At 39.9% G+C, this 22501-nt stretch overlaps 1 protein-coding gene across 1 annotated transcript in view; it reads left to right on the top strand.

The window, feature by feature from the left end:
- The window catches only part of MTTP (microsomal triglyceride transfer protein), a 45653-nt gene extending 35629 nt beyond the window's left edge, over nt 1-10024 (top strand). Inside the window, exons 16-18 of the mRNA XM_010980621.3 lie at nt 4675-4799; nt 6785-6955; nt 8458-10024. Coding sequence (XP_010978923.2) covers nt 4675-4799; nt 6785-6955; nt 8458-8629 — 468 coding nt within the window. The 3' untranslated portion in view covers nt 8630-10024. The remainder of the gene's footprint in view (nt 1-4674; nt 4800-6784; nt 6956-8457) is intronic.
- Nucleotides 10025-22501: the final 12477 nt, after the last annotated feature.

The following is a 22501-nucleotide window of genomic DNA, read 5'->3' as shown; positions in this document are numbered from 1 at the left end:
AATAAGAGAACTTTCATTCACTTGAACTGCATTCTTCAGAATAGTTTTCAATTTTCTTCACCCCCAAATCTTACATTACTGTACTAAGGTATGACCATACCATCTTCCATGCAGTGAGAGATTTAGGTGACCAAGTTACTGTGGGATGGGCGTGGTCTGCCTCTTTGAATTTCTGAGAAACAGAAGAAGGTTAATCTGAATAACCTTTGAGTTTGAATGTTCGATGCTTAAACTTTTTTTGGCTTAACTTATTTCCTGCCTCACTAAGCACAGCAATATAAAAAAACAGAATATTTGCCAAATAAGGAGCTTATGTGAAATCCTTAAAGTGGTCACTGGGCACACTCATTCATAATTGTGATACTGAATATATATGAGGAGATTAGATTAAAATTTATAGGCTATAGAACTTGCTTGGGAAGTTTGCTTTTGTGGTTTAATACATTTACAAGTAATAGCTTGGGTTTGAATTTTGCCTCCGCTAGTTACTGTCTGTGTGCTCTTGAGCAGTTACTTAATAGCTTTAAACTAAGATTTCCTACTGATAAAGTGAGGCATTTGGAACAGATGATCCAAAGTTTTTATCAGCTTTATTCTTTGCCAGGTAATATGAGGATTTTGATTTGTTGGGTTCTAGTTATGAAATCATAGCTTTTAAGATCTGGGAGAGACCTTAAGTATCAGATATTACTAAAACTCCCATGAAACTTCATTGATGGGAACAAAATATTAATTCCCTATCTTTATTATTCCTCATCACAGGTCAGGATAGCTGTCTAGAACAAAAATAACCAAGTTTGGGTAGCTTAACCACATGGTTTGATTTTTATCATGTAACAAATATTTGGAAGTTGCTACTTCAGGGTTGATATGAGCACCCTAAGATACTATCAGGATCTAGACTCTTTTTCCTCAGCTCAGCCATCTTTACTCATGGCTTTAACCTTGTGCTTGTTACCTCATGAATATCAGACGGCTGCTGCATTCCAGCACTACTTCCTCATTCCAGGAAGGAAGAGGGAAGGGTAGGGGCAGCAGAGTCTGATTCGTTCAAGAACTTTCCTGGAAGCCCTATCTATTCCTATAAAAGATAAGCATCTGCCAAAGGAAACCCTTTTGTTAATGATGAAGCTGTGTCATATGGACGCCCGTAGCTTCAAGAGAAGCTGATAAATATAGTTTCTCAATTATTATATTGACATTCTAAACAAAGCTGTGATTCTGTCAATATGAGTTAAAAGAAGGGCAACCAGCAATGACTTTCATACCTCCTTAATCCTCACGTTCACACAGGAAAATTTGTTCTCAAATTACATTGGAATTTTACACTGCACATTTCCATTGCGGTATTACCTCTGGGGAAATGCATTCTTAATGAAAGAATCTCTAAAGAAGGCGTAAGAGTGCTGAGAAAATAGCCCACATTTTAAGATGTAGGAATAATAACAGTTCAACACCCATCTATGTGTACTCATCTTTTGATCAAACCTACCCATCACCAATGCCCAGTGGTTTGAACCAGGGTATAAAATTTGATGCAAACGTAAGTAGTAATCTAGGTTAGGGTTGGCGAACTCTTTGTGTAAAAGACAGAAAGTACATATTTTAGGTTCTGTGGGACACATGGTCTCTGGTACAATTACTCAGCTCTGCCGTTGTAGAGTAAAATTAGCCATTAGTGAGATATTAACAAATGAGTGTGGCAGTGTTCCAATAAAATTTTATTTACAAAAACAACCAGTGGGCCAGAGTTGTCTGCAAGCTATAGTTTGCCAACCCCTGATTTGGATTATCTTGTAAGGTTTTTTAATTCATTAAGCTAGGGCACCAAAGGCATATTCAAAGAGAAACATCTTCCCTTAGCTGTTAAACATAACCCAATGTCTGTGTATTTCAGATTGGAGTGTTTGGCAGACCTGGGTGTATTATACAAATAAGCTGTTTGAGGCTCCCTGGCTCTGCAGAGCACTCCAGTAATGCCATCCCAGCTTCAGAGGCACATACCACTCTAGGTCAAGTGCTGACATTGGAGGAAATGTTGGCAGCGGGTGGCTTGTCACAACTGCCAGGGCAGATGGAATTACTCTGTGCTCACTCTCTCTCTCCCTTTTCAGCTAACTGGATTACTCTTCAGAGAAGGATGTCTGATAAAGCCAGATTAATAGGGAAAGCCTCTTTAGCCAGCAAAGAACTTTTTTTTTTTCCTGAATGGAAGCAATAGGATGAGTTGTCAAAATATCAGTGTCTGAGCTGCAAGAAACACCTTTGGGACCAAAAGTAAAAGATCAAAGGGGTCACACTGGCTACAAAACAAAGCTGCAGTGTCTTGTTCCTCTGGTTCATAGACAAGAATTTAAATAAATATACACTCTGGGTCACAAGGACATAAGCCTGGGTTCTATCTTTTCTTGCAGTATTTCTCAGAACAGGTCTCCTTGCACACTAGGAAACAAAATAGTTAAGATTTTGTGATAGCTGTGTATAGTAGTAGAAAATTCTCCCCACTAGAGACAGGCTGGGTGTTCCTTTCAGCTCCAAATGTGGAGCCTCCAAGCCTGATTTTTCTATTCAGTCTGTCAGTCTTTAGATATAATGCCTGCCAGGGAAGGCAGTATGGGAATTAAATGAGATAGCAAATGTAGAGCTTTGGGGGCACAATAGGTGCTCAAAAACTGTTAGTTCCACTTATTTTAGACCCCTCAAAAATTAGAACCACTGCAGTATGTGGTTTAGTCCCTTTCACTAAAGAAAGAGTGGTTTGTCCTTCTATAGAGGTCCGTGGTCTATCCTCTTACAGGGGTCCAAACAGATTCCTCTGTGACTATACATAAGAATTCTTCCATGATTCCTTTGCATGGGAGATGTGTAATTGTCCCAGAAAGCCAAGGCACTCCTCAGTGCAGTGGAAATGCTCTCTCCCCACAAAAGGCTCATTGTCTTAATAGTAGTGAAATATTCTTTCCCATGGCACTTGGTGTGTTTTGAAATTCCCATAACATATGGTCGATGGGAAGGCCAAAGTCTGTATCACAGACCTCTGCTGGGTTGGGTGGACTAATAAGATTATCGTTTTCAAATTGGGAACAGAGAATAAGATCCAACGGAAGAAATACCTCTGAGGCAGGGCACACAGTAGGGCTCATTTGGAAATAATCACAGTTACCGTACAAATGCAGAACTCTGATACTGTGGTTCTGCAGTTCATAGGCATAGGTTAAAATTTGGCCGTGATTAATGCGGTTTTCTCAGAATACTCTGTGTTCCTTTATGTTACTTTTGATGCCTGAAGCAGTATCTGCATCCCACCACAAACACATTTTGTTCTAGACTGAATGTAGCAGTAAATATCCTTAGGGCTCGCTCCCAACGTGTCCCAAGCTCTGCTTCGAGAACCTCATGCTTTCATCCAGGTGTCTTTCAGACTGAAGGTAGCTTTGTGCCACATCAGACCTTTTTTAGTAAACCAAGTTCTATGACAAAGATTTCCTGACACAGTTTTTGAGAAGAGAGAATTCAGGGAGATTAATGATGAACATAATCCTTTCTAGAAAGTGAAATTGCAGCATTTTTAGCTAATGAAAGCAGTGGCTTGCTTAATCTGAGCAGGGCAGTTACATAAAGAAATTAGTCATGCTGCCAGTTGCCATGAACCTAAGATATTTGGGGGAATATCAAAATTAAGGGTACTGAGCCTTTTTCCCAGAACTGTTGTCATTTCCAACACTGTCCCTAGGCAATCTGATTCCAATGCAGCTGAAGAAGTTTTCAGCCAACTTCGCCCCATCTAATCCATGTAAAAACGGCAAGACTTAAAGGGTAAATGCTAGCAAACAGCATAAAACAATGGATTTCAGACCAAAATTGCTGAGGATGGACTATGTTTGTAAATATGTACGGTTGAGTTCATGTTGGTCTTGCTTGTCATTTTAATGTCATTCCAAGTGGCAAACAATAGGGCATTAAGGCTTAGTTAAGTTGCTTGCCTTACTTTCCTAGCTTTCCTTTTCTAGGCAGTTCTTGGAACTTGTGTCCCGCACTGGCAGTTTTTATCCTGCCTTTCATTTGCCAGCAGGCTGCAGTTGACTATATTTGACACGACACATAACTAGAGAAGTGCTAAAGGACTTTGAGAGCTCATCCAGCCCAACCCTTCATCTTATCTCAAAGCCACAGCTGGATTCCTGTTGGAGAAGCCTTCATTCCTCCTAGTCTGACGGTTCTCAAATTTAGGTGCATCAGAGTCACGTGAAAGCTTATTAAAACAGATTGCTGGGACTCACCCTCAGAGTTTCTAATTTAGTAGGCATGGGGCATATATTTCTCAGAAGTTCCCTGGATGCTCATGGTATTCATCAGGGAACCACACTGTGAGAACCATTGTCCCTCCCAAAGTGAGGCAAAGATTGAAAGAAAGCACCCTTCTCAATTGACACTTCACTTCTTTGGTATTTTGATTGACTTAGATACTTTAATAATCAATGATCTACTTCTGGTGATCAAGATTAGAATGTGTTTCCGAGCCTAGAGAAAGATGTCAGCATTAGCACAACTCACATGCTACTACCTACAGCAGGAGGTTGAACGTGCCTCTGGAAAGGGGCTGGCTACATTGTGCTTCTCCTCCTCCTCCTCCTCCTTTTCCTTCTAACTATTATTATATATTTTTGTTTCCAGGAGCTTCAGTTGCAATCTGGACTTAAAGCCAATATGGAGGTCCAGGGTGGTCTAGCCATTGATATTTCAGGTTCAATGGAGTTTAGTCTGTGGTATCGTGAGTCTAAAACCCGTGTGAAAAATCGGTAAGCATGTGTATAATACTTTATGAAAAGAACGGCAGAGATATGTTTTTGGAATTGTTTAACCTTCTGACTTCTCAAAATCCATGCTTTCTATTTATAATCATTAAATCACAGAGTAGAAAGTAACCATGGGAAGTCATTCTTTCCTAGCTTCTTACGAGCAGGTTGGTACCTAATAGATCTCAGCCAAGGATCTTCTTGCTTTTAAAGACATCCGTGGACAGCATGCCCAGGGGATGAGAAGGTCATCTTCTCTTGTTTTCCACTTTAGTAGTTGACAACGCTGTCTGAAAAGTTTACTTTTAAGCAAATTGTTTTAGCATTTACCTCATGCTTGGATTTTAAATCTTTCTTATTTTGCCGTCTTCAGGGGAGAAAGATAAAAACATAGTCACTTTTGTGCCGAATCTAAATCTTAAACATTGAGTCCGTAAGTGTTTTTATTAGTGTTCATTTTTCTAAACAAAATTTTCTCAGCTCCTTTAGTTTTTCTCATTGACCCATTAGATCAAGTGAAAGCATTTGATATTGAACTTAATGTCTTTGAATCAGCATGATAACCAAAAGAATTATTCTTCTGTTTGGTATAGTATTGATGAAAAGAAAATAGAAAGGCAATTGATTTTTACCTTTTTGGATATTTAATAATATTGTGGGACAGAACTGAGATAGGAGTGCTAACATTAGATTTTTAATTTATTTTGAACAATGGATGAAAGAATTGAGAACAATCAAAAGGTGGGACATTTAACACAAAAGGTGACCCACATACAGTGCTACTAAATGGAACCAAAGAATGAGAAACCGGCCAGGCTGTCAGAGGGATAAGCAATATAATTTAGGGCGTCCCTTTGAATCAGTCCTCTTTCTCTTCTTTCTGATGTATTTTCTAGATAGAGTTTTCCCCAATTGAAACTGAACTGAATTCTTTGCAGGAGGGAAGCAACAACAGCAACAGCCAAAAAAAAAAAAAAAAAAAAGAAAAGAAATGAAAAAAAAAAAATCTGGCTTTTTACAAGGGGAACAGTGTCCCTAAGAATCTACCAGTGTCTACATTGTAGCCTACATTGAATTTCATCCTCAATTTTCCATTTGTTCATTTAGAAAATATCTCTTAAGCCTCTGCTGAGTGTAAGGTATTAGAAGATATGGTAAGGGATTCAGGGATTTAAACGGTACCACCTCTGACCTACTTTCACACTGTCAATAACAGCAGGTGTGCTGTAGCCCTCTCAAAAAAGCGTGGATAGACAACTCTATCTCATTTGAAGTTTACAATTAAATTAGACTGGTTCTAGAGGTAAGCCTTATAGTAGGATTGTTTACCATCTTCGTTTTCATCCAAGCTACTCTCCTAGTCAATCCAATCTGTCCATCCAGTTCTCTCGGTGAACACTGGAGAACCCACCATATCTGTCCTTCCTGAGGCACCCATTGTACACGCTGTAGGAATGGCTCTTTGTGATTCTGTGGTTTTTTCAAATATCTTGGCAACCATAGATTTCTGTCACTAGAGACTCTTTGAAGAAAGTAATATAATGGAACTGAAATAGCTGCAGAGAAGCCGAGAGAGAGTCACCGAGAGAATGGTTTTAGAGGTCAGCCATCTTCTTGGTGAGCTTAGCCTTCGTTTTATGGTAACTTAGGTGTTTCTGACTTCCTGAAAGGACTGGGTCCCAGGCATGTTTTCATCTTGGTTCTTGGTATGCCCATACCAAACAGTAGCACCTGATAGACACCGCATTCCCACATCCACAGTTGAAGGCTGGGGGAGGGCTCAGGGAGGGCACACCTTCACCGCCTGATTCCTGGGACTAACTAGGATCTGGTTACCAACAGAGCTGTCAGCACACTCAGGTCACCTATTAGTCCCTTAAGTGTTTCCTTCTAGCTATCAGTGTCAGAAATTCAGACACTGTGAAATTATAGCTGTTAGTTCAGCTTGGTTAAATGTGATTAACAGATGAATTTGCTCAATTCTTCAGGGTAGCTGTGGTAATATCTGGTGACATCACAGTGGACTCTGCTTTTGTGAAAGCTGGCCTGGAAATCAGTGCGGAAACAGAAGCAGGCTTGGAGTTTATCTCCACAGTGCAGTTTTCTCAGTACCCGTTCCTAGTCTGCCTGCAGATGGACCGGGATGCAGCTCCGTACAGGTAAGAAGCAGAGCTTGTCAAATGTTCCAGGGCTATCTCCAGCTCACCAGAACCTCCCATTCTGTTTTGAGTGTTCAGTTTCAGAAATTAAAAGAAAACAGTAAAAAAAACCAGTGGAACATGAATTTTCTTTAAATGAGTAAAAGAATAATTAAGACTAAAACAAAAGTCAGTTTCTAGGATATTAAAAAACTGTAATGATTAGTTCAGTTGATTTAGGAGATAATACCATATTCTAGTCCAGAAATAATTTAGCAAGGAAACCAAGGGATTTGATTTACCAGAAGAGTTGCCACATAGTTTCAGCAAAAATACTAGATGTATGTTTACTATCAGCTATTTTCACAAGTGTCTTCTGGACAGAAAGCTCAAAACAAAATACCTGACAATCATTCACCATGGTTTAAGAGCCCAAATGAACTTACAGTTTTTAGGTAGTCCATGCAACAGCAACTTGAGCTGGTGTAAGTTTTGGCTCAAGCTTAAGAGTTTGGGATTTTGAATTAAAAAACTTTTTTTTTAGTAGAATACTTCATTTCTCAGAAACCACATGTGTAATGGGCCAGGTGGCTTTCCCAACAGTCTTCCACTCTAGAATTGTCATTGACACTGTGCCCTTTGAATCTTGTAGCAATTACTTGTAACAAAACTATCACAAGGAGGGAGGATGCTCTGGGTCTAGGGGGCACTGCCGCTTCTGTGGTAGGTGTAGAGGTCTCCTTGACACGCACTCTTAGCCATGAAAAGAATGTGTAGCCTTAAAACAGAGAGCCATGTCCTGCATCATCTCCTTTGATAATAGGCCAGAGTTGAGCACCTTCATTATTTCACTAACATTTCACGATCCGTGTAAGGAATGCTAGATGATATTAATACAAATATGAGCAGGTTATATTTTTACAGAAGAAAAGATAGTAGATTATAGTCGAATATTAAACTATGGCTAATTTATGCTAACTTAACATCTACAATAAATCTTGATGCATTTAGAAACTCAACCTTCCAATGGTCAAAATGCAGTGACCAGCAGTCCAGGGACAAGGTGAACTGGTTTGGGTCCCCATTTCTCTCGGGCCAGAGCCCTGGGGATGTTTCTAGGTCAGTAATCTCAGCTTCGAATCAGCTGGTTTTGCTCCTTACTCAAAAGGGGAGTATCCCTGAGTGGGGCTCCTGGAATGAGGGCAGGGAGACATAGCAAGGCCCACAAAGCTTAGAGGTGTCTCCAAAGAGCTGAGAGGAATTTGGTCCTTCAGTCCAGAAAAATGAGTGACGAGACTCCCATATCCCAGGCACCTGAAGTGGATCTGCTGGTGTAAAAATAAACGAGAAGAAAAACAAAACCACCCATTCATGGGAATGAAAACTGGTCATCTTTGACACTCACAGCCTTTCTCAAATGGCTTTGAAACAAAAGCTTCAAGTGTTCACTCGACAACTTGGCTCTGACGGGTGTGGGATGACTTTAATATGGGTGTAATTTTGCTATTGTTGTTGTTGTGCAGGCAATTTGAGACCAAGTATGAAAGGCTGTCCACAGGCAGAGGTTATGTCTCCCGGAAAAGAAAAGAAAGCCTGATAGCAGGATCTGAATTCCCACTGCACCAGGAGAACTCGGAGATGTGCAAGGCGGTGTTCGCTCCTCCACCAGAGAGCAGTTCCAGTGGTTGGTTTTGAAACTGACGGGTGAGCTCGCGCTGGAATCCATCTCCGCGGAAGGGCTGCACTGCCACGCGCTGGAGGACTTGCTCTCTGAGAGCACAGTGTTTACATATTTACCTGTATTTAAGATTTTTGTAAAAAGCGATGGAAGAAACCTCACGTGATTCAATTTGGGCCTATTCAGTACCACCTACAGTGTCATTGTGAGCTGACGTATGTTTCACCTTTAGTAGCATTCTTAGTTTTCTTGTAGCTTTCTCAAATCCCATTTAGTATAGTGAAAATGGTTCTGCCCTGAGAAGTCGTTTGTAAAAAACAAACAAACAAACAAAAAACCATGAAACATACACTCAGGAGAGCCTAATTTTGTTTCAACAATTTTCAATCAATGTATATGGAAACCCTTGGTAGAATCTTACATGGCTTGTTTCTACCAAATACATTGCCCAATCAGGAAAAAACAGCCTTTTTTTTTTTCTTTTGTGGGAGAGTCAGAGAAAGGAATAATGCTTTTAAAGGCTCTGTCAACCAACTTCAAGACTTAATCTTTATCTCTTCTGTTGTTAGTTTTGTTAAACATTGAGGGAGAAGGCACACGGAATTAACACTTACAATCTGATCTTTCTGCTGACCCTATCGTCAGATTGCTAGAAGAAAACCAATCAGTCCTCTGCCTTCTGTCCTTCAAAAATATTGGACTTGGCACATAAGAATTAGAAATAATTTTAAAAAAACCCAAATTTCTTCTGTATAGCACAGGGAACTATATTCAATATCTTGTAATAACCTTTAATGAATAAGAATATTAAAACAAATATGTGTACGTCTATGCAGGACTGGGACGTTGTGCTGTACACCAGAAATGGACACACTGGAACTGACTGTACTTCAAGAATAATAATAAAAAGGCAGCACTTCTCAAACTATATAAAAAAAAAAAGAATTAGAAATACTAATTTCAGAAACTCCATTTGACTTTTTCTTGTGCTGTCTCTTTGAGATGGTAATGTGTTTCGCTATCCTTTAAAAGGGATATCCTCACTTAGTCATCATTTCATCTTTCCTTCACTTGTTTTGAGGTTCCAGTCTGTTGGACTACAATCTACAAAAGCCAGAATGGCTGAGAGAATTTAATGATGCTTGGAGAAACTGATGGATTTGGACTTGTAAAATGTGAAATCAAGAAAAGAATGTATTTATATAAATTGAAAGAACCACATTAACCACTTTTAAATATTTATTAGTAAAACAGATACATGTGTTGATAGTGATAAGCCCAAAACAGATAACAGGGGCTCACTTGTCCGTAAAACACACACACATACACACGATGGAAGTTTAGCTAGCCCAGTGTTGGTTGTAAATTTAAAATGATGTGTCAAGAAATAAATATTTGGAATTCCTATTGAAGTGCTTTTGTCCATTACATTGAGCACCATATTTCTCAGTTCTTGCCACTTTCGGAGCCCAGACACATGTACAGCTAAGCCTCTCTAGCCCTGTAGAACAGACCAGATTCTCTAATAGATGGTCAGAGCCCTTTGGAAAATGGGCTATTGAAAATGGCAGCAATCAGAAGCTCTTAAGGACCTGTAAGCTTCGAAACAAGCTCTTAGTCCTGTTTTCATAAAGCTCTGGACCGGCACCCTTAGTGTCATGTTACTGAGAAGAGAAAAAGGACTAAATAATTGGAGTGGGTGGGGAGTAGTGTTGGTGGTGGTGTCACTGGCCCTGGAGGAAGCAGTCTGTAGAGGCCCTCGTGCTACAGCAAAAGCAAGTTGAGCCGAAGACGCCGTGGACCAAGGAGACTCGGCCATGTGATGTTAACAAATCACAGCTGCTCCTCTGATGTGAAACAATAGCTTCCTTCAGAGTCATGACCCGGTGTCCTGGACACCTCTGTTACGCTGCTTCCCAGCTCCTCCGCCGGGCTGCGTCAAACACTGCCACCCATTTGGAGAATGGAGAGTATTTAGCAACTCTAACCTGCTCCAAAGAAACAAGAAACCTGATGCATAGAACAAACATTAACTCCCTTCTAGATAAATGAGACAGAAATTTAAGAGGAACGGGGTGATAGTCCACGTTGTAAGTGACATACTGGAGCCAGAAATATAACTGCTGTCCTCTGATTCTGACCCCTGTTTCAAACATCAGTGTGAGACGGCTGACTTCCGCAGAGATGTCTGTCTGGGAACTGCCTCTGACACGAGTCCCTGTGCCTAGGCAGCTTCTCCCTGCAAACCTGAAGGATTTAGCCTGGCTGATTTTCTTCTACGGAGTCCTACAGCCATTCCCTGTCTGTCATTGGTATACCGCCCCGTGACAAGTTGCTCCCTGCGTCTCTGAATCTGACCACCTTCAAATGCATTTTTAAAGCTAACACTTATTTAGTGATTTTATGGGTGAGGTATTTTAAAGTATTTATGTATATTAAATTATTTAATTCTCACAACAGCCATATTTAACAGGTAGCATTATTATTTCCATGTTGTGGACCAGCACTGTCCAATAGAAATGTAATGTGCACATAGATAATTTTAATTTATGTTTACAAATATAAATGTTTATAAGTATAAATGTATTTTAAAATAGCCATAAATACAAATGTATTTTTATAATTTAAATGTTAGTAAATATAAAGATAAACAAATTTAAATTTCTAGTAGTCATATTAAAACATAAACAGGTGAAATGAACTTTAATCATATTTTTTTAACCTTGTATATCCAAAGTATTATCATATCAAATGGGATATTTTATTTTGGGGAGGAGGATTAGGTCTTGGAATTGTGATATATAATTTGCATGTATAGCACATCTCAATTTGGATTAACTCATTTCAAGTGATGGCCACAGGTGGCTAATGGTTACTGAACTGGACACGACAATTATAGATGGAGAAACTGGTGCACTGAAGACAAGTTAACTTGCCCCACAGGAGGCATTCTCTCAGCTAAGAAATGGTAAACCTAGAATTCACGTACAAGTAGTCTCACCCCAGAACCTGCTCTGTGAATCCACTACATTTCCCTGATTGTTTTGGTTTTTAAAAATTTGTTGCTAAAAGAATACAGATAACAGCAGGGAGCTTGAGAGGTCAAGAAAGAGAATGATCACTGGAACCCAAATAGCCTGAGCTGTGTGGCACTATGGCCTTGAGTTAAAGGACACAAGCAGCCCTCACCACCTGCCCTGGAGGAAACCAGGGAAACAAACACTCTGACTTCACTTTCTTTCCTCCTTTGGATCTCCTGCCTGTGGTGCCTTGGCTGAAACCAACAGAAGCCAGAGGGCAAGAGTTCCTATTGATCCAGACTATCCACAAAGATGGAAAGGACGAGAGAGGGGTTTGGAGGAAAAACTGGAAGAAATTTAGCCCAGGTTTATATGATGGGCCCTTATCTACAATTTATTAATTTCTTTAATCAGTCATCTTACATAACATGGAGGGTCTATTAGGATCAATAAATGAGCTAGGTTAAAAAAAAGTTTGATATGTTGCCTCTTCTCAAGAAATTCAGTGAAGTGGGGGCAGGTATAGCTCAGGTGGTAGAGTGCATGCTTAGCATGCACAAGGTCCTGGGTTCAATCCCCATTACCTTCATTAAAAAATAAAACAAAACTAATAATAAATAAATAGACCTAATGGCCCACATCCTCCCAAAGAACAAAACAAACAAACAAACAAAAAAACTCAATGAAGTAAGGAAATCAATACAATTAAAAATAATTTTAGTACAATGTATAAATGTTGTAAAAGAAATGTATTTGAAATCCTAAGAGAGCATAAAGAGAAAAAAGAAAAAAGAAAAAAGTCATCAAGGAGGTGAAACTTGAGCAAGGCCATATGATTTCTTTACCTCTCTCTCAGCTACTGCTTATCCAGAATTGGCCTCTTACTTTGTGTGTCAGATTCCCTTACTATCCAGGACACCTAAAACTCCCAAATGGGCTCAGGTCTGTTTACCTTCAGCCTGAGTGTGCAGACAAAATTCACACTCACAGGGCCCACTGTCCAATTGCATATTCTGTTTGATGATCTTGGAGAAGAATATAAGAATTTGTATCCATGGAAAGTCCACCATTGGAGGTTCATTAGCTAATCATTTACCTTCCATTGTGGGATTACAGTTAATTGAAAATGAACAAGTAATCTTTTGCTACCCTCCTCTTAATAAAAGTTTAATTTATTCACAGTTGACTTGGAACATCACATAAACCTGTATGCTATTTTCATCCTTCTATTTTTACTAGGAAGATTCCTGCCATAATCTTCTAGGATTACTTGTAAAATTTTGGACGTTCTCTTTCCAGAACAGGCTTTAGGTTTAAATTTCCTGGTTCATTTGTAGGTGGAAGTGAGTCACAGTCACCTCCATTCTGTTCTGGGTTCCCTATCTCTACTTTTTTCATACTTCTCCCATTCAGTTTGCCTGAAGATTAACCACATAAGCACAGTCATTAGTAAGATTTCAGTGTGAGATGAATCAAATTACTGAGATATGAAGAGATGCTTAGCAGTGGAAATGTTCTAATATAGCCTTCAGTTAGGGAAGAAGACACTGGCTCTTTAATAAAATCTAAGGAGGGCTGAGTGCATACAAAGCATTTACAAGATGAGCAGACAATTCCTAAGAATGGGAGTTACTGATAAATAACCAAAGTCTTCCAGAGTCTCCCTCTGCCTTTCTTACTTACCAAACTTTCTATGTTGCACCTGTTAGGGGCCGTGCACTGCTCTACTACTAGATGCTCTACTCAGAGGTATCCAATCGTTTCATTCTCATTACAATCCTATACGGTAGAACTATTATACACCTCTTGTACATGGAGAACTGAAGCACAGAGAGAGTCAGTGACTTGTCTGAGATCTCAGAGCTGGTGAAGAGCAGAGCCAGGGTTCAACCCAGGAGTCTTCCTCTAGAGTTCAAGCACGTGCCCATTGTACTCAGCTACCTCCCCAGGATCCAGTCTGAGCCCGTAAGCCAGGAAGTCAATTCCCTCTCCACACCCAGGTTCAACACTTCATTCCAGCCTCATCTGCACTGGTCTTCACGAATGGCACCCCTCCTGTTCCTTCCACACGCCCTCTCCAGACACACCACCATCCTTCTGCTCCACTTCCTCTGCTCTCATTCTTCTCCCCAACCCTTCCACCCAAATGAATCTTACCAAGCCCAACTCCCATTACATTTTCTGTGTATTGAAGCTGCCAGCTACGGCGCCACCTGCTGCCCAGGTACCCTTATTACATCTACCACCCACTTGGGAATGAACCATACCAACCTGGGTGACTGCCTTTCTCTTTTGCCCCATGTCATTAAAAAATTACTTTTATTATGTAAATATCTTTATCTTCCCAAACAAAGGATGAAATTCTCAAGTTCAGGACCACGATATATATCCTTAGTATCTCCCATGCAGCACACGGTCGGTGTTCAGTAACTACTGAACTATTCCCAGGGATTTCAGTGCCTTTGTAACTTTGAGGATGCTCAAACTGCTTCAGAATAGCTGAGGAGACATTGAAGCAGAAGGAGCCTACGGTCTGTCAGAGCCTTCATAGGAAAGCCATTCTCTTCGTGGTCCAGTGCACTTTGATTCCTCTCAAAAGAAAAAAAATAAAGGAGCCAACAGTAAAGGCTAGATGAACATTGCCCAAAAGGAAGAAAAGCAATATTTCTTAAGCACTATTTTTTTTTAATGTTCACAAAACCTTTGAAACAGGCGTTTATTGTCTCCATTAAAAAATTAATGAGGAAAATGAGGACAGGAAGGGGATATCTCCCTGGGACTTGTGTGCTAAAGGGATGGGTCAAGAACAGACTTCTTTACTCTGGACATCAGCCTTCTTGCTTCCCTCCAAGAAAGTGGTCAGCTGTGGTGGCCAGTGCCTGGCGGTCCAGAGCAGTGGGTCTTAAAATTGTGTGCATGAGAGTCACCCGAAGGACTTGTTAAACCTCAGATTGCTCTGTCTCTTTCCCATTTTGGATTCAACCGGCCTGAGGTTGGCTGAGGATTTGCACTGAAAACAGGTGAAGCTTCCCAAGTGAAGCCCACGCTGTTGGTATGGGGGCCACACTTTGAGACACTTGCTCTAGAGAAGAAGGAAGACACTTAAAATCATAAAACCTCTGGTCTCTCCTAAAGTTTGCATACTGTGTGTGTGCGTGTGGTGGGGCAGGGAGAACAGGAGGTGGTGAAAGTAAGAGTTTGTGCTTTCTGCAGTGATACACGCGTTTCAGCAAATCACAGAAGCTTCTCAAACCTCAGTCTTCAGGATCATTTTATGTGAGTGAAGTGCTAAAATACGAAGTTTCTGAATGGAGTGTCCGCATGTTTGGGGGTAGATGGCTGTGAGACATCTGTGTCAAAAGTTTTAAGAATGTTTATGTCCTTTTATTCAGTAATTCAACCTAGAGGACTTTATCTCAAGGAAATCATCAGAGATACTTGGAAAGATTTGTGTTCAAAGTTGTTTGTTGAAACATCATTTTCATAGCCCCAAACCATAAAAAACTGAGTAGTCGAAACTATGAGATTGATAAAACATATTATGATACAGCCATATGATGAAACAAGACAGAGCTGTCAAAATCATTTATTTAAGAATATTGGAAAATAAGGAGGTAGGTTTATAATTTTATGAGGAAAAGAAATAGACTACAAAATAGTGTGTAAAGCCTCAAGTACACTCACAAGTATTTATTTCTGGAGGCAACTTGCTTAGTGATTAAGAATTTAGAATATTTTAATATTTTCTAAATTTCCTTCAAAGAACATGCACTATTTTTATAAATAGAAGCTATCTCAATACATGGATTGAGTATTTTTAAGCAACCTGTGTAGCAATGAACTTGAATTTTTCAGAAGCAGAAATGCTGTCATGGAGAGGCACAGTGTAGTAGTTAATATTTCTTGAATGCTACCTACAGGCTAGGGGTAATAGATAATATCTCATAATTCTCTCATTATAATAATATATAGTACCTCACATATTGTATATATATTATAAAGCATTCTGCAATACTCTAGTGTGTGTTTGTGTGGCATTTACACGTATGTATAACAAAACCTGTTTTCACTCTCTATCTAGCAGTACTCAAGCTGTATAAGCGTTCAGAGAAGATTACACTCAAGGGACAATCTGTTGATCAGGTGGTAACTCCAAGGGGCAGAAACAAAGGTAGAAGTTTCTGCTATGTCTTTGATGATCATCTTTTCACAGCATTGCTGTTGGACAGACTTTCTGTCAAAGGGCTTGGGCCATGCTGCTTCTCCCTTTGGCAGCTCCCTGCCCCTTGCACAACTAAACAGCCTCCTCACTTTCAGTCTCTTGCTATGGTTCTGGATTTTCTGGTTCTCTTCACACCTAGCCCTCTTCGCTCCCTGCCCACCCCATGCTGGGTTGTTGGCGCGGATCTCCTCTTTGTGGCTGTTGGCCAGTTTCCTCTTTCAATCTCCGTGCCTTCGACAGGGCTTAGACTGGAGAGCTTCCTCAGCGTATCAGGCATTCTCACCGTGTTTGAAGGCTTTCTGAAATCCTAACCTCTTCATGAATCAGAGCACCTGGCATATGGTTGGCATTCATTCATTCCTAAAGAACGTTGATTCCCTCTGCACTGGAGCCCTCTGAGACTCCAATGTATGCCCAACACACATACAAAACAGGCCAGCAAATCTTGTATATACCATTTTCATTCTAGGTTTTTTCTGGAATCTTTGACCAAGGCTACACTAATCTGAGAAATTACTTTGAAATTACTTTATAATTCCTTTTGAAAGAAACTACCTGTTATATACCCCTGGGTGTATTTCTGAAAGAAACAAAAAAACTAATTTGAAGCGATACATGCACCCCAATGTCCATAGCAGCATTATTTACAATAGCCAAAATATGGAAATAACCTAAGTGTCCATCAACAGATGACTGGATAAAGAATACATGGTATATAAATATAAAGGAGTACTACTCAGCCATAAAAAGAATGAAATTTTGCCATTTGCAGCAACATCGGTAGACTTGGAGGGCATTATGCCAAGTGAAATAAGTCAGAGAAAGACAAATACTGTATGGTATCATTTACATGTGGAACCTAAAATATACAACAAACTAGTGAATATAACAGAAAAGAAGCAGACTCACAGATATAGAGAACAAACTAACGGTTACAGTGGGGAGAGGGAAGGGGGGAAGGGAGTAAGAGATACAAACTATTTTGTATAAAATAAGCTACAAGGATATATTGTACAACTTGGGGAATATAGTCCATATTTTATAATAATTATAAATGGAGCATAACCTTTTAAAATTGTGAATCATTATATTGTACACCTGTAACATATAATATTGTACAACTATACTTCAAATATATATGTATATATAATCTTAAGGAAGAATATCTGTTTGAAAACATTCCTTGATGAGGATGGTGGTTTAAAACACATCCCTGAATTAGATATCCTTCCTGATGGGAGACTGCCCACTGAGTCTGGGTTCTGCGGTTTCTTGTCAAACAGAGTGTGGTGAGAGTGACACTGTGTCACTTTCTGTACTAGACCTTAAGAAATGGGCGGTGTCTGCTTCCTGCCTCTTGAGATACTCATTGTTGGAACCCAGCCACCATGTGTTCAGGAAGCCCAAGCAGCCTGTGGAGAGGCCCGGCTGAAGAGGAACTGAGGCCCTCTGCTGGCTCCAGCTGACTCCAGGCTGACAGTGGGCATCAGCTTTCTAGCCATGTGAGTGAGCCATCTTGGAGACAGACTTTCCCTGGAAATCGAGCAGAGCCAAACCTTCCATGCTGAGCCCTGCCCAACTGCAGATTCATGTGCTAAACAGATTTTTTTCCCTAAACAGATGTTTTTTTTAAGCCATTAAATTTGGAGGTAGATTGTTACTCAGCAATATACAACTAGAACAATGGTTTTGGATCTAGCATAGGTGATCTGCTTTAGCAGGGCTTCATTAGGTGGTTAAATTGCTCTATATAAGAAATAATAGGAAATTAGAGGATTCTGAGTCAGGAGGCTTAGGAGCCGAGGAGGCAGAGGATGAAGAGAGGGAGAGGGCTCTAGCAATTGGGAGGATGACTAAAGCACAAGTGAGCTCAACAGCCAGTGAAATTATCTAGTGCCAGAGACGGCACGGGGCTGTATAGGATGGGGACGCCAGGGTTCAGGTTTAAGATGTTTGCTAATGCAGCTGGCTGCCGTGGGATGGAGCACCTGCTCATCTCCATCAAATGTGTCCTAAGCCTTCGGCAAAACCCCTGCCACACACCTATGTTCTCGAGTCAGGAATACTCAGCGTAGGACGGGTGTTCCGCAGTGAAGCCTGTGAGGTCACACAATGCAGAGTAAACCAGTGCACATTTGAGGCAAAACAGAAGATGGAATTTCAGAATTAACTGGAAACAAGAGCTGGAGGCCAGTCAGGAAAATACAAGGCCTGGAACTGCCCTCAATTTTCTTTCTTGCCCTACAACCCCCGACCCTGGACAAATGTGAGGAATCTAGGATGTACGTCTTTGTAAAGTGCGGGTTCAAGTCTTTGGGGGGCTTTAATCTTAAGGTTTTAGTGACTTCAGTTGACTAGTGGTTGACATGTGACAGCACTGATCCTCCCTGTGCAGGGGGTCCCCGAATGTGTGCCTCACATATTTAGGTTTTGAAGGGGATGACCACAGTGACTTTTGCGGGCCTCAGCATGGACCCTCAGGGACACTTGTTGTCCAGATTGCTTCTGGGTGTCAGTGGAGCATCACACACGTTGGTAGGTGCCCCTCAAATGCTACTTAATAATGCCAGCAGTCTGGTCCGTCAGGTGACACACTCTGGGTACAGGGAAAGACCGTACCAGACTCTGACCTCCAGAACTGTAAGAGAATAAATTTGTACTCTCTTAAGCCACCAAGTTTGTAGTTATCACAGTAAGAGAAAACTAACGCAACCTGGATGCGAAACACTGTAATAGGGTATTTTAGTCAAATGAAGGATTTAAATTAGAAGACAGAAGAAAATGAAAATGTCTGAAGCTTGTTTCTGAGTTAAAATAAAGACAAGCAATGCTTGGTTTCTTTGCATTTATGTTTACTGGAAAAACAACAACACAACAATTTTTTTTTCCAAAAGAGTCAAAATGAAAGACCATTACACAAGATTGCACAATCACTTACAAATGCTGGCAATTAAAGTAAGTAGGCTAATCTCACAGAGTCCTTGTCTACGTAGTTTTCTCCACGTGCGAGACACCGATGAAGTGACCCTCAGAGCTGTCGGGCTGGGTTCACAGCGCCGTCGGCCATGCTCACTGCATTCCACAAGTGAATCACATCAGACCTCAGGTAGGAACTCCTCCGCCAAGATTTCTACCTTGAGAGCAGTTTAAATTTTCACATTCTTTCCATTTACCCCTGGCTTTTTTCATAGTCAGGGGTATAATTCAGCATTATCCAATGTCTTTCTCCATTTACCACACAATTGACTCTCCTCTGTTTGGGACATAACTTCCTCAGTCTTCACATTCTTTTCAACCACCACTGTCTTTACTGTACAATAAGATGATTTCAATGTAGATAAAGAAACCTACATCTTTAAAGGGGGAGAAAAAGACTACCTGCTAGAAAAAGGGTATAGGTATGACAAGTAATTTCAGGGGGCCCTGGAAAGGACATTTTGCTATTAACACTAGCTTATAAAAAGCAATTATGAAACTTAAAAAAAGAAATCAAATTAGATGTGTTGTGTGTGTGTTTTATTCTGCACCATTATGAATCAAATTGGAATACATCTAATAATATGCTCTAGTTTGCAACATGAGACAAGAATGTTAACAGCTTACAAATACTGCTGTGAACGTTCAGTTGTCTTCTGAGACATGGGGCATACAATGTGTTTTTGTTTTTTTTTTTTCCCCTAGAAGACCAGAGTCTGCAATTCTGATTAGATTCAAGCTCAAGGTACAATTTAGCAAATGCTACATGCTTTATTAATGATTTTATGCACCTGTGAGGTCTACTTAGGACCCAGAAGTTAGTTAAGAATATATAAACAGTTTCCTGAAAATATGTATCATATCTATATGTATATCTCTTTAGGAATTATGTAAAAGCCTAACATATTTTGTGAATTTGATTTTTATAAGTAGTTTTCTAAAACAAACCTACACATAATTTTCCCTCTCAACAGTACTGATAAAATACAGGGCACCTTTTTCTTTCAAGTATTTGGGTAAAATAGCATACCCTGAGAATTTGGGGTGCAAACCTACACCTTGTAAACTGTAGAATGAAACTCTTCAAGCACCACATAGGAAAATGTATACTGTGATAGTTTTAAAACACAGAGACTATTATTGAATATGTTTTCTCATGCACATATATATATATATTTATCATGAGATTATAGTCAATCTACTTAAGAATCAATACTGTCCTGCAGTCCAAAGTATTATTTCAGGTAGCATGAGCATTCAATTTGTAGCAAACACAGACTTTCATTTCTATGAAATATGAAAATAATTAAAATGCGTTAGATCTCTTTAAGAGGCAAGAATGATGAAATCAAATCTGATTTCCTAGTGATGTAAGGATGAATTTGAAATGTGTGTTAGCATTTAAGATTTACCATAAAGATGTCAAAGTGTAATTTGCTTTAGCTTATCTACTCAATATAGCTAGAGTGCCGTATACAGACAGACATCCAGAGACACAGACAGACATCCAGAGAGCCTATGGGTTAAGTCTCTAACTGCGTATCTGGGCTTCATTAAATCATGAGGGCAATTTCAGTGAGTGCTTTTTAAGAAAATACATTCTGGTGAATTAAATTTTCATACTGGTTACAAATGGGTTTGGTTTTCCAGAAACAGTTCAAATGGAGCATGTTTCAACCTGACCATTTAACCAACAGGGAAAAAAGAGGAAATGGGCTGAGATTTCTACCCACAGTGCCCTGCAGTTCATCTGGAAAACTGAGTCACCAATGTAACCCCGAGAGGAAAAGGCAAAAGCCTGGCTCTGCAATTCTGATTAGATTCGAGCTCCAGGCACTGTTCAGGAAATGCTACCTGCCTTATTAATGGTTTTGTGGGCATGAAACACAAGAGGGTAGCTGAGCAGCTAAAGGCACATTGTTAGGGTAAGAGTTTTACTGGTTGGAGGGCTTCCTAGACTCTTGTTTTAGTCCACTTGACTTTGGTTAAACAAGGAAGGGCACAACGACTTCATACAAATATCAATGCAACCTCTCAAGAAATAATAAAACAATGAAAATGAGAATTTCAATTTACCTCACGTCTTTAAAAATGTTCTTCCCAATCATTTGAGGTAGGAAATGGCCTGGCAGCTTTGGTTTGGCTTTATATGGTTTGATGAAATAGAGAACCATAAAATTATCAGCAGATAATATAGTGCTCACAGACTCACTGTAAAGTTACATTTTGAACCATCTGGACATTTACTACATCCGTAGCAGCTTCTCAGAGGATGTGGCCTCGCTGATAGAACCAGCAAATGAGAAGTTCTCCTTTCTTTCCTTAGTTCTAGTCTACCTCAGTGTGAGAATAAGGCTCAGATCTGCTGGTGATTCTAATGATAAGTAGCTTCCAGGGTCCCTGGACCCTTGGTCGGTAAGAACTCTACCATGTGTTCTAGGAAAGGAGATGTCTCTCTTTACGAAGACCTGACAAGTAGTTGACAATTCAACATGACTGCTGGGTTCTCCTAAAGTCACACATAGTTTTTAAACAATCTTATCAATTTTAGTTCTATCTACCCAAATCCTATATAAGTTTCACCAGATGTGTTCAAATATTTGAGATCTCATGGTGCCACTGTGAGTATTGTAGGTTTGAGATCTTTGATGGATTCTACTTTCTTGTTTCAACACTGGGTGATTTCATACCTAGCCAATCTCTACTGAACATGAGGAAGGGCCGATGCTGTCAGAGAAGTTTCCCCGTGGTGGGAAATTAAGTAAGCTCTGGGGTGAATCTGTTTGTGTACTTGGGTAAGAAGACCTCTGTGACAAAGGAGTCACACCTTCCCCAATATGGCGCAAGGGCATCTTTTCCAAACACAGTGACTATTTCAGACTTTATGTTCCACATCTCACAGAGGCTATCCACTTCATTTCATAGTTCATCAGCCCAACAATTGATTGAATTGTGGCCAGAGCTGACTGTTTCTGCCTCAAACGCTGCCTTTTACCCAACAGAACTTCTTTTTAGAGTAAGGACTCTTTAAGGAAGGCCCTGAATGTGAAATTGAGTTTTCGGTTTTTTAAGAGTCTGCAATGGAGAGCTTAACTACAAAGTAATCAGGTTACATAAAGCATACAAAAATCAGACTCAGTTTTTACTCATACCTCAGTCATGAATAGTCTAAAATACTGTGGCTTCACGAAGCAATTTTAAGCAGAAACCAATATTGATGACCATTAAAATCAAAATAAAGCTTAAAAAATGATCATAATGGTTTATCTTTGAACAAATAAATAAATAAGAGGAGATTCCTTAAAGAATGCCTGGGAGAATCTTCAAGTTATTCTTTCAAAAAGTAAGAAATAATTCCAATGTAACATTTGTTGAATATATATAGACTCACTTATTAATCATGACAAGCTAAAAATTTAACTATTCAGTCAACTCTTTAAAACTCACGGTGAACACTCACTAAAAGAACCTTCAGAATTGGGCTACCCCTGAGGCAGTATTGAATGTCGATGAAAGATTCTATGACTTGGATTCTCAACATCTCTTAAAACCATAAGGAGCAAGTGATACAATCCTGGGTCATTGCTATCGGAATGGCTATGGCTGGAGAGAATCGGAGCCACCGAATCAGAGCTTACATTCCACTCCACTGCCCCAAACGGGTCACTCTT

The sequence above is a fragment of the Camelus dromedarius genome, chromosome 1, assembly GCF_036321535.1.
Source record: "Camelus dromedarius isolate mCamDro1 chromosome 1, mCamDro1.pat, whole genome shotgun sequence".
NCBI lineage: Eukaryota > Metazoa > Chordata > Mammalia > Artiodactyla > Camelidae > Camelus > Camelus dromedarius.
Note: the sequence above shows the minus strand (reverse complement) of the source record. Positions and strands in the feature narration are given on the sequence as shown.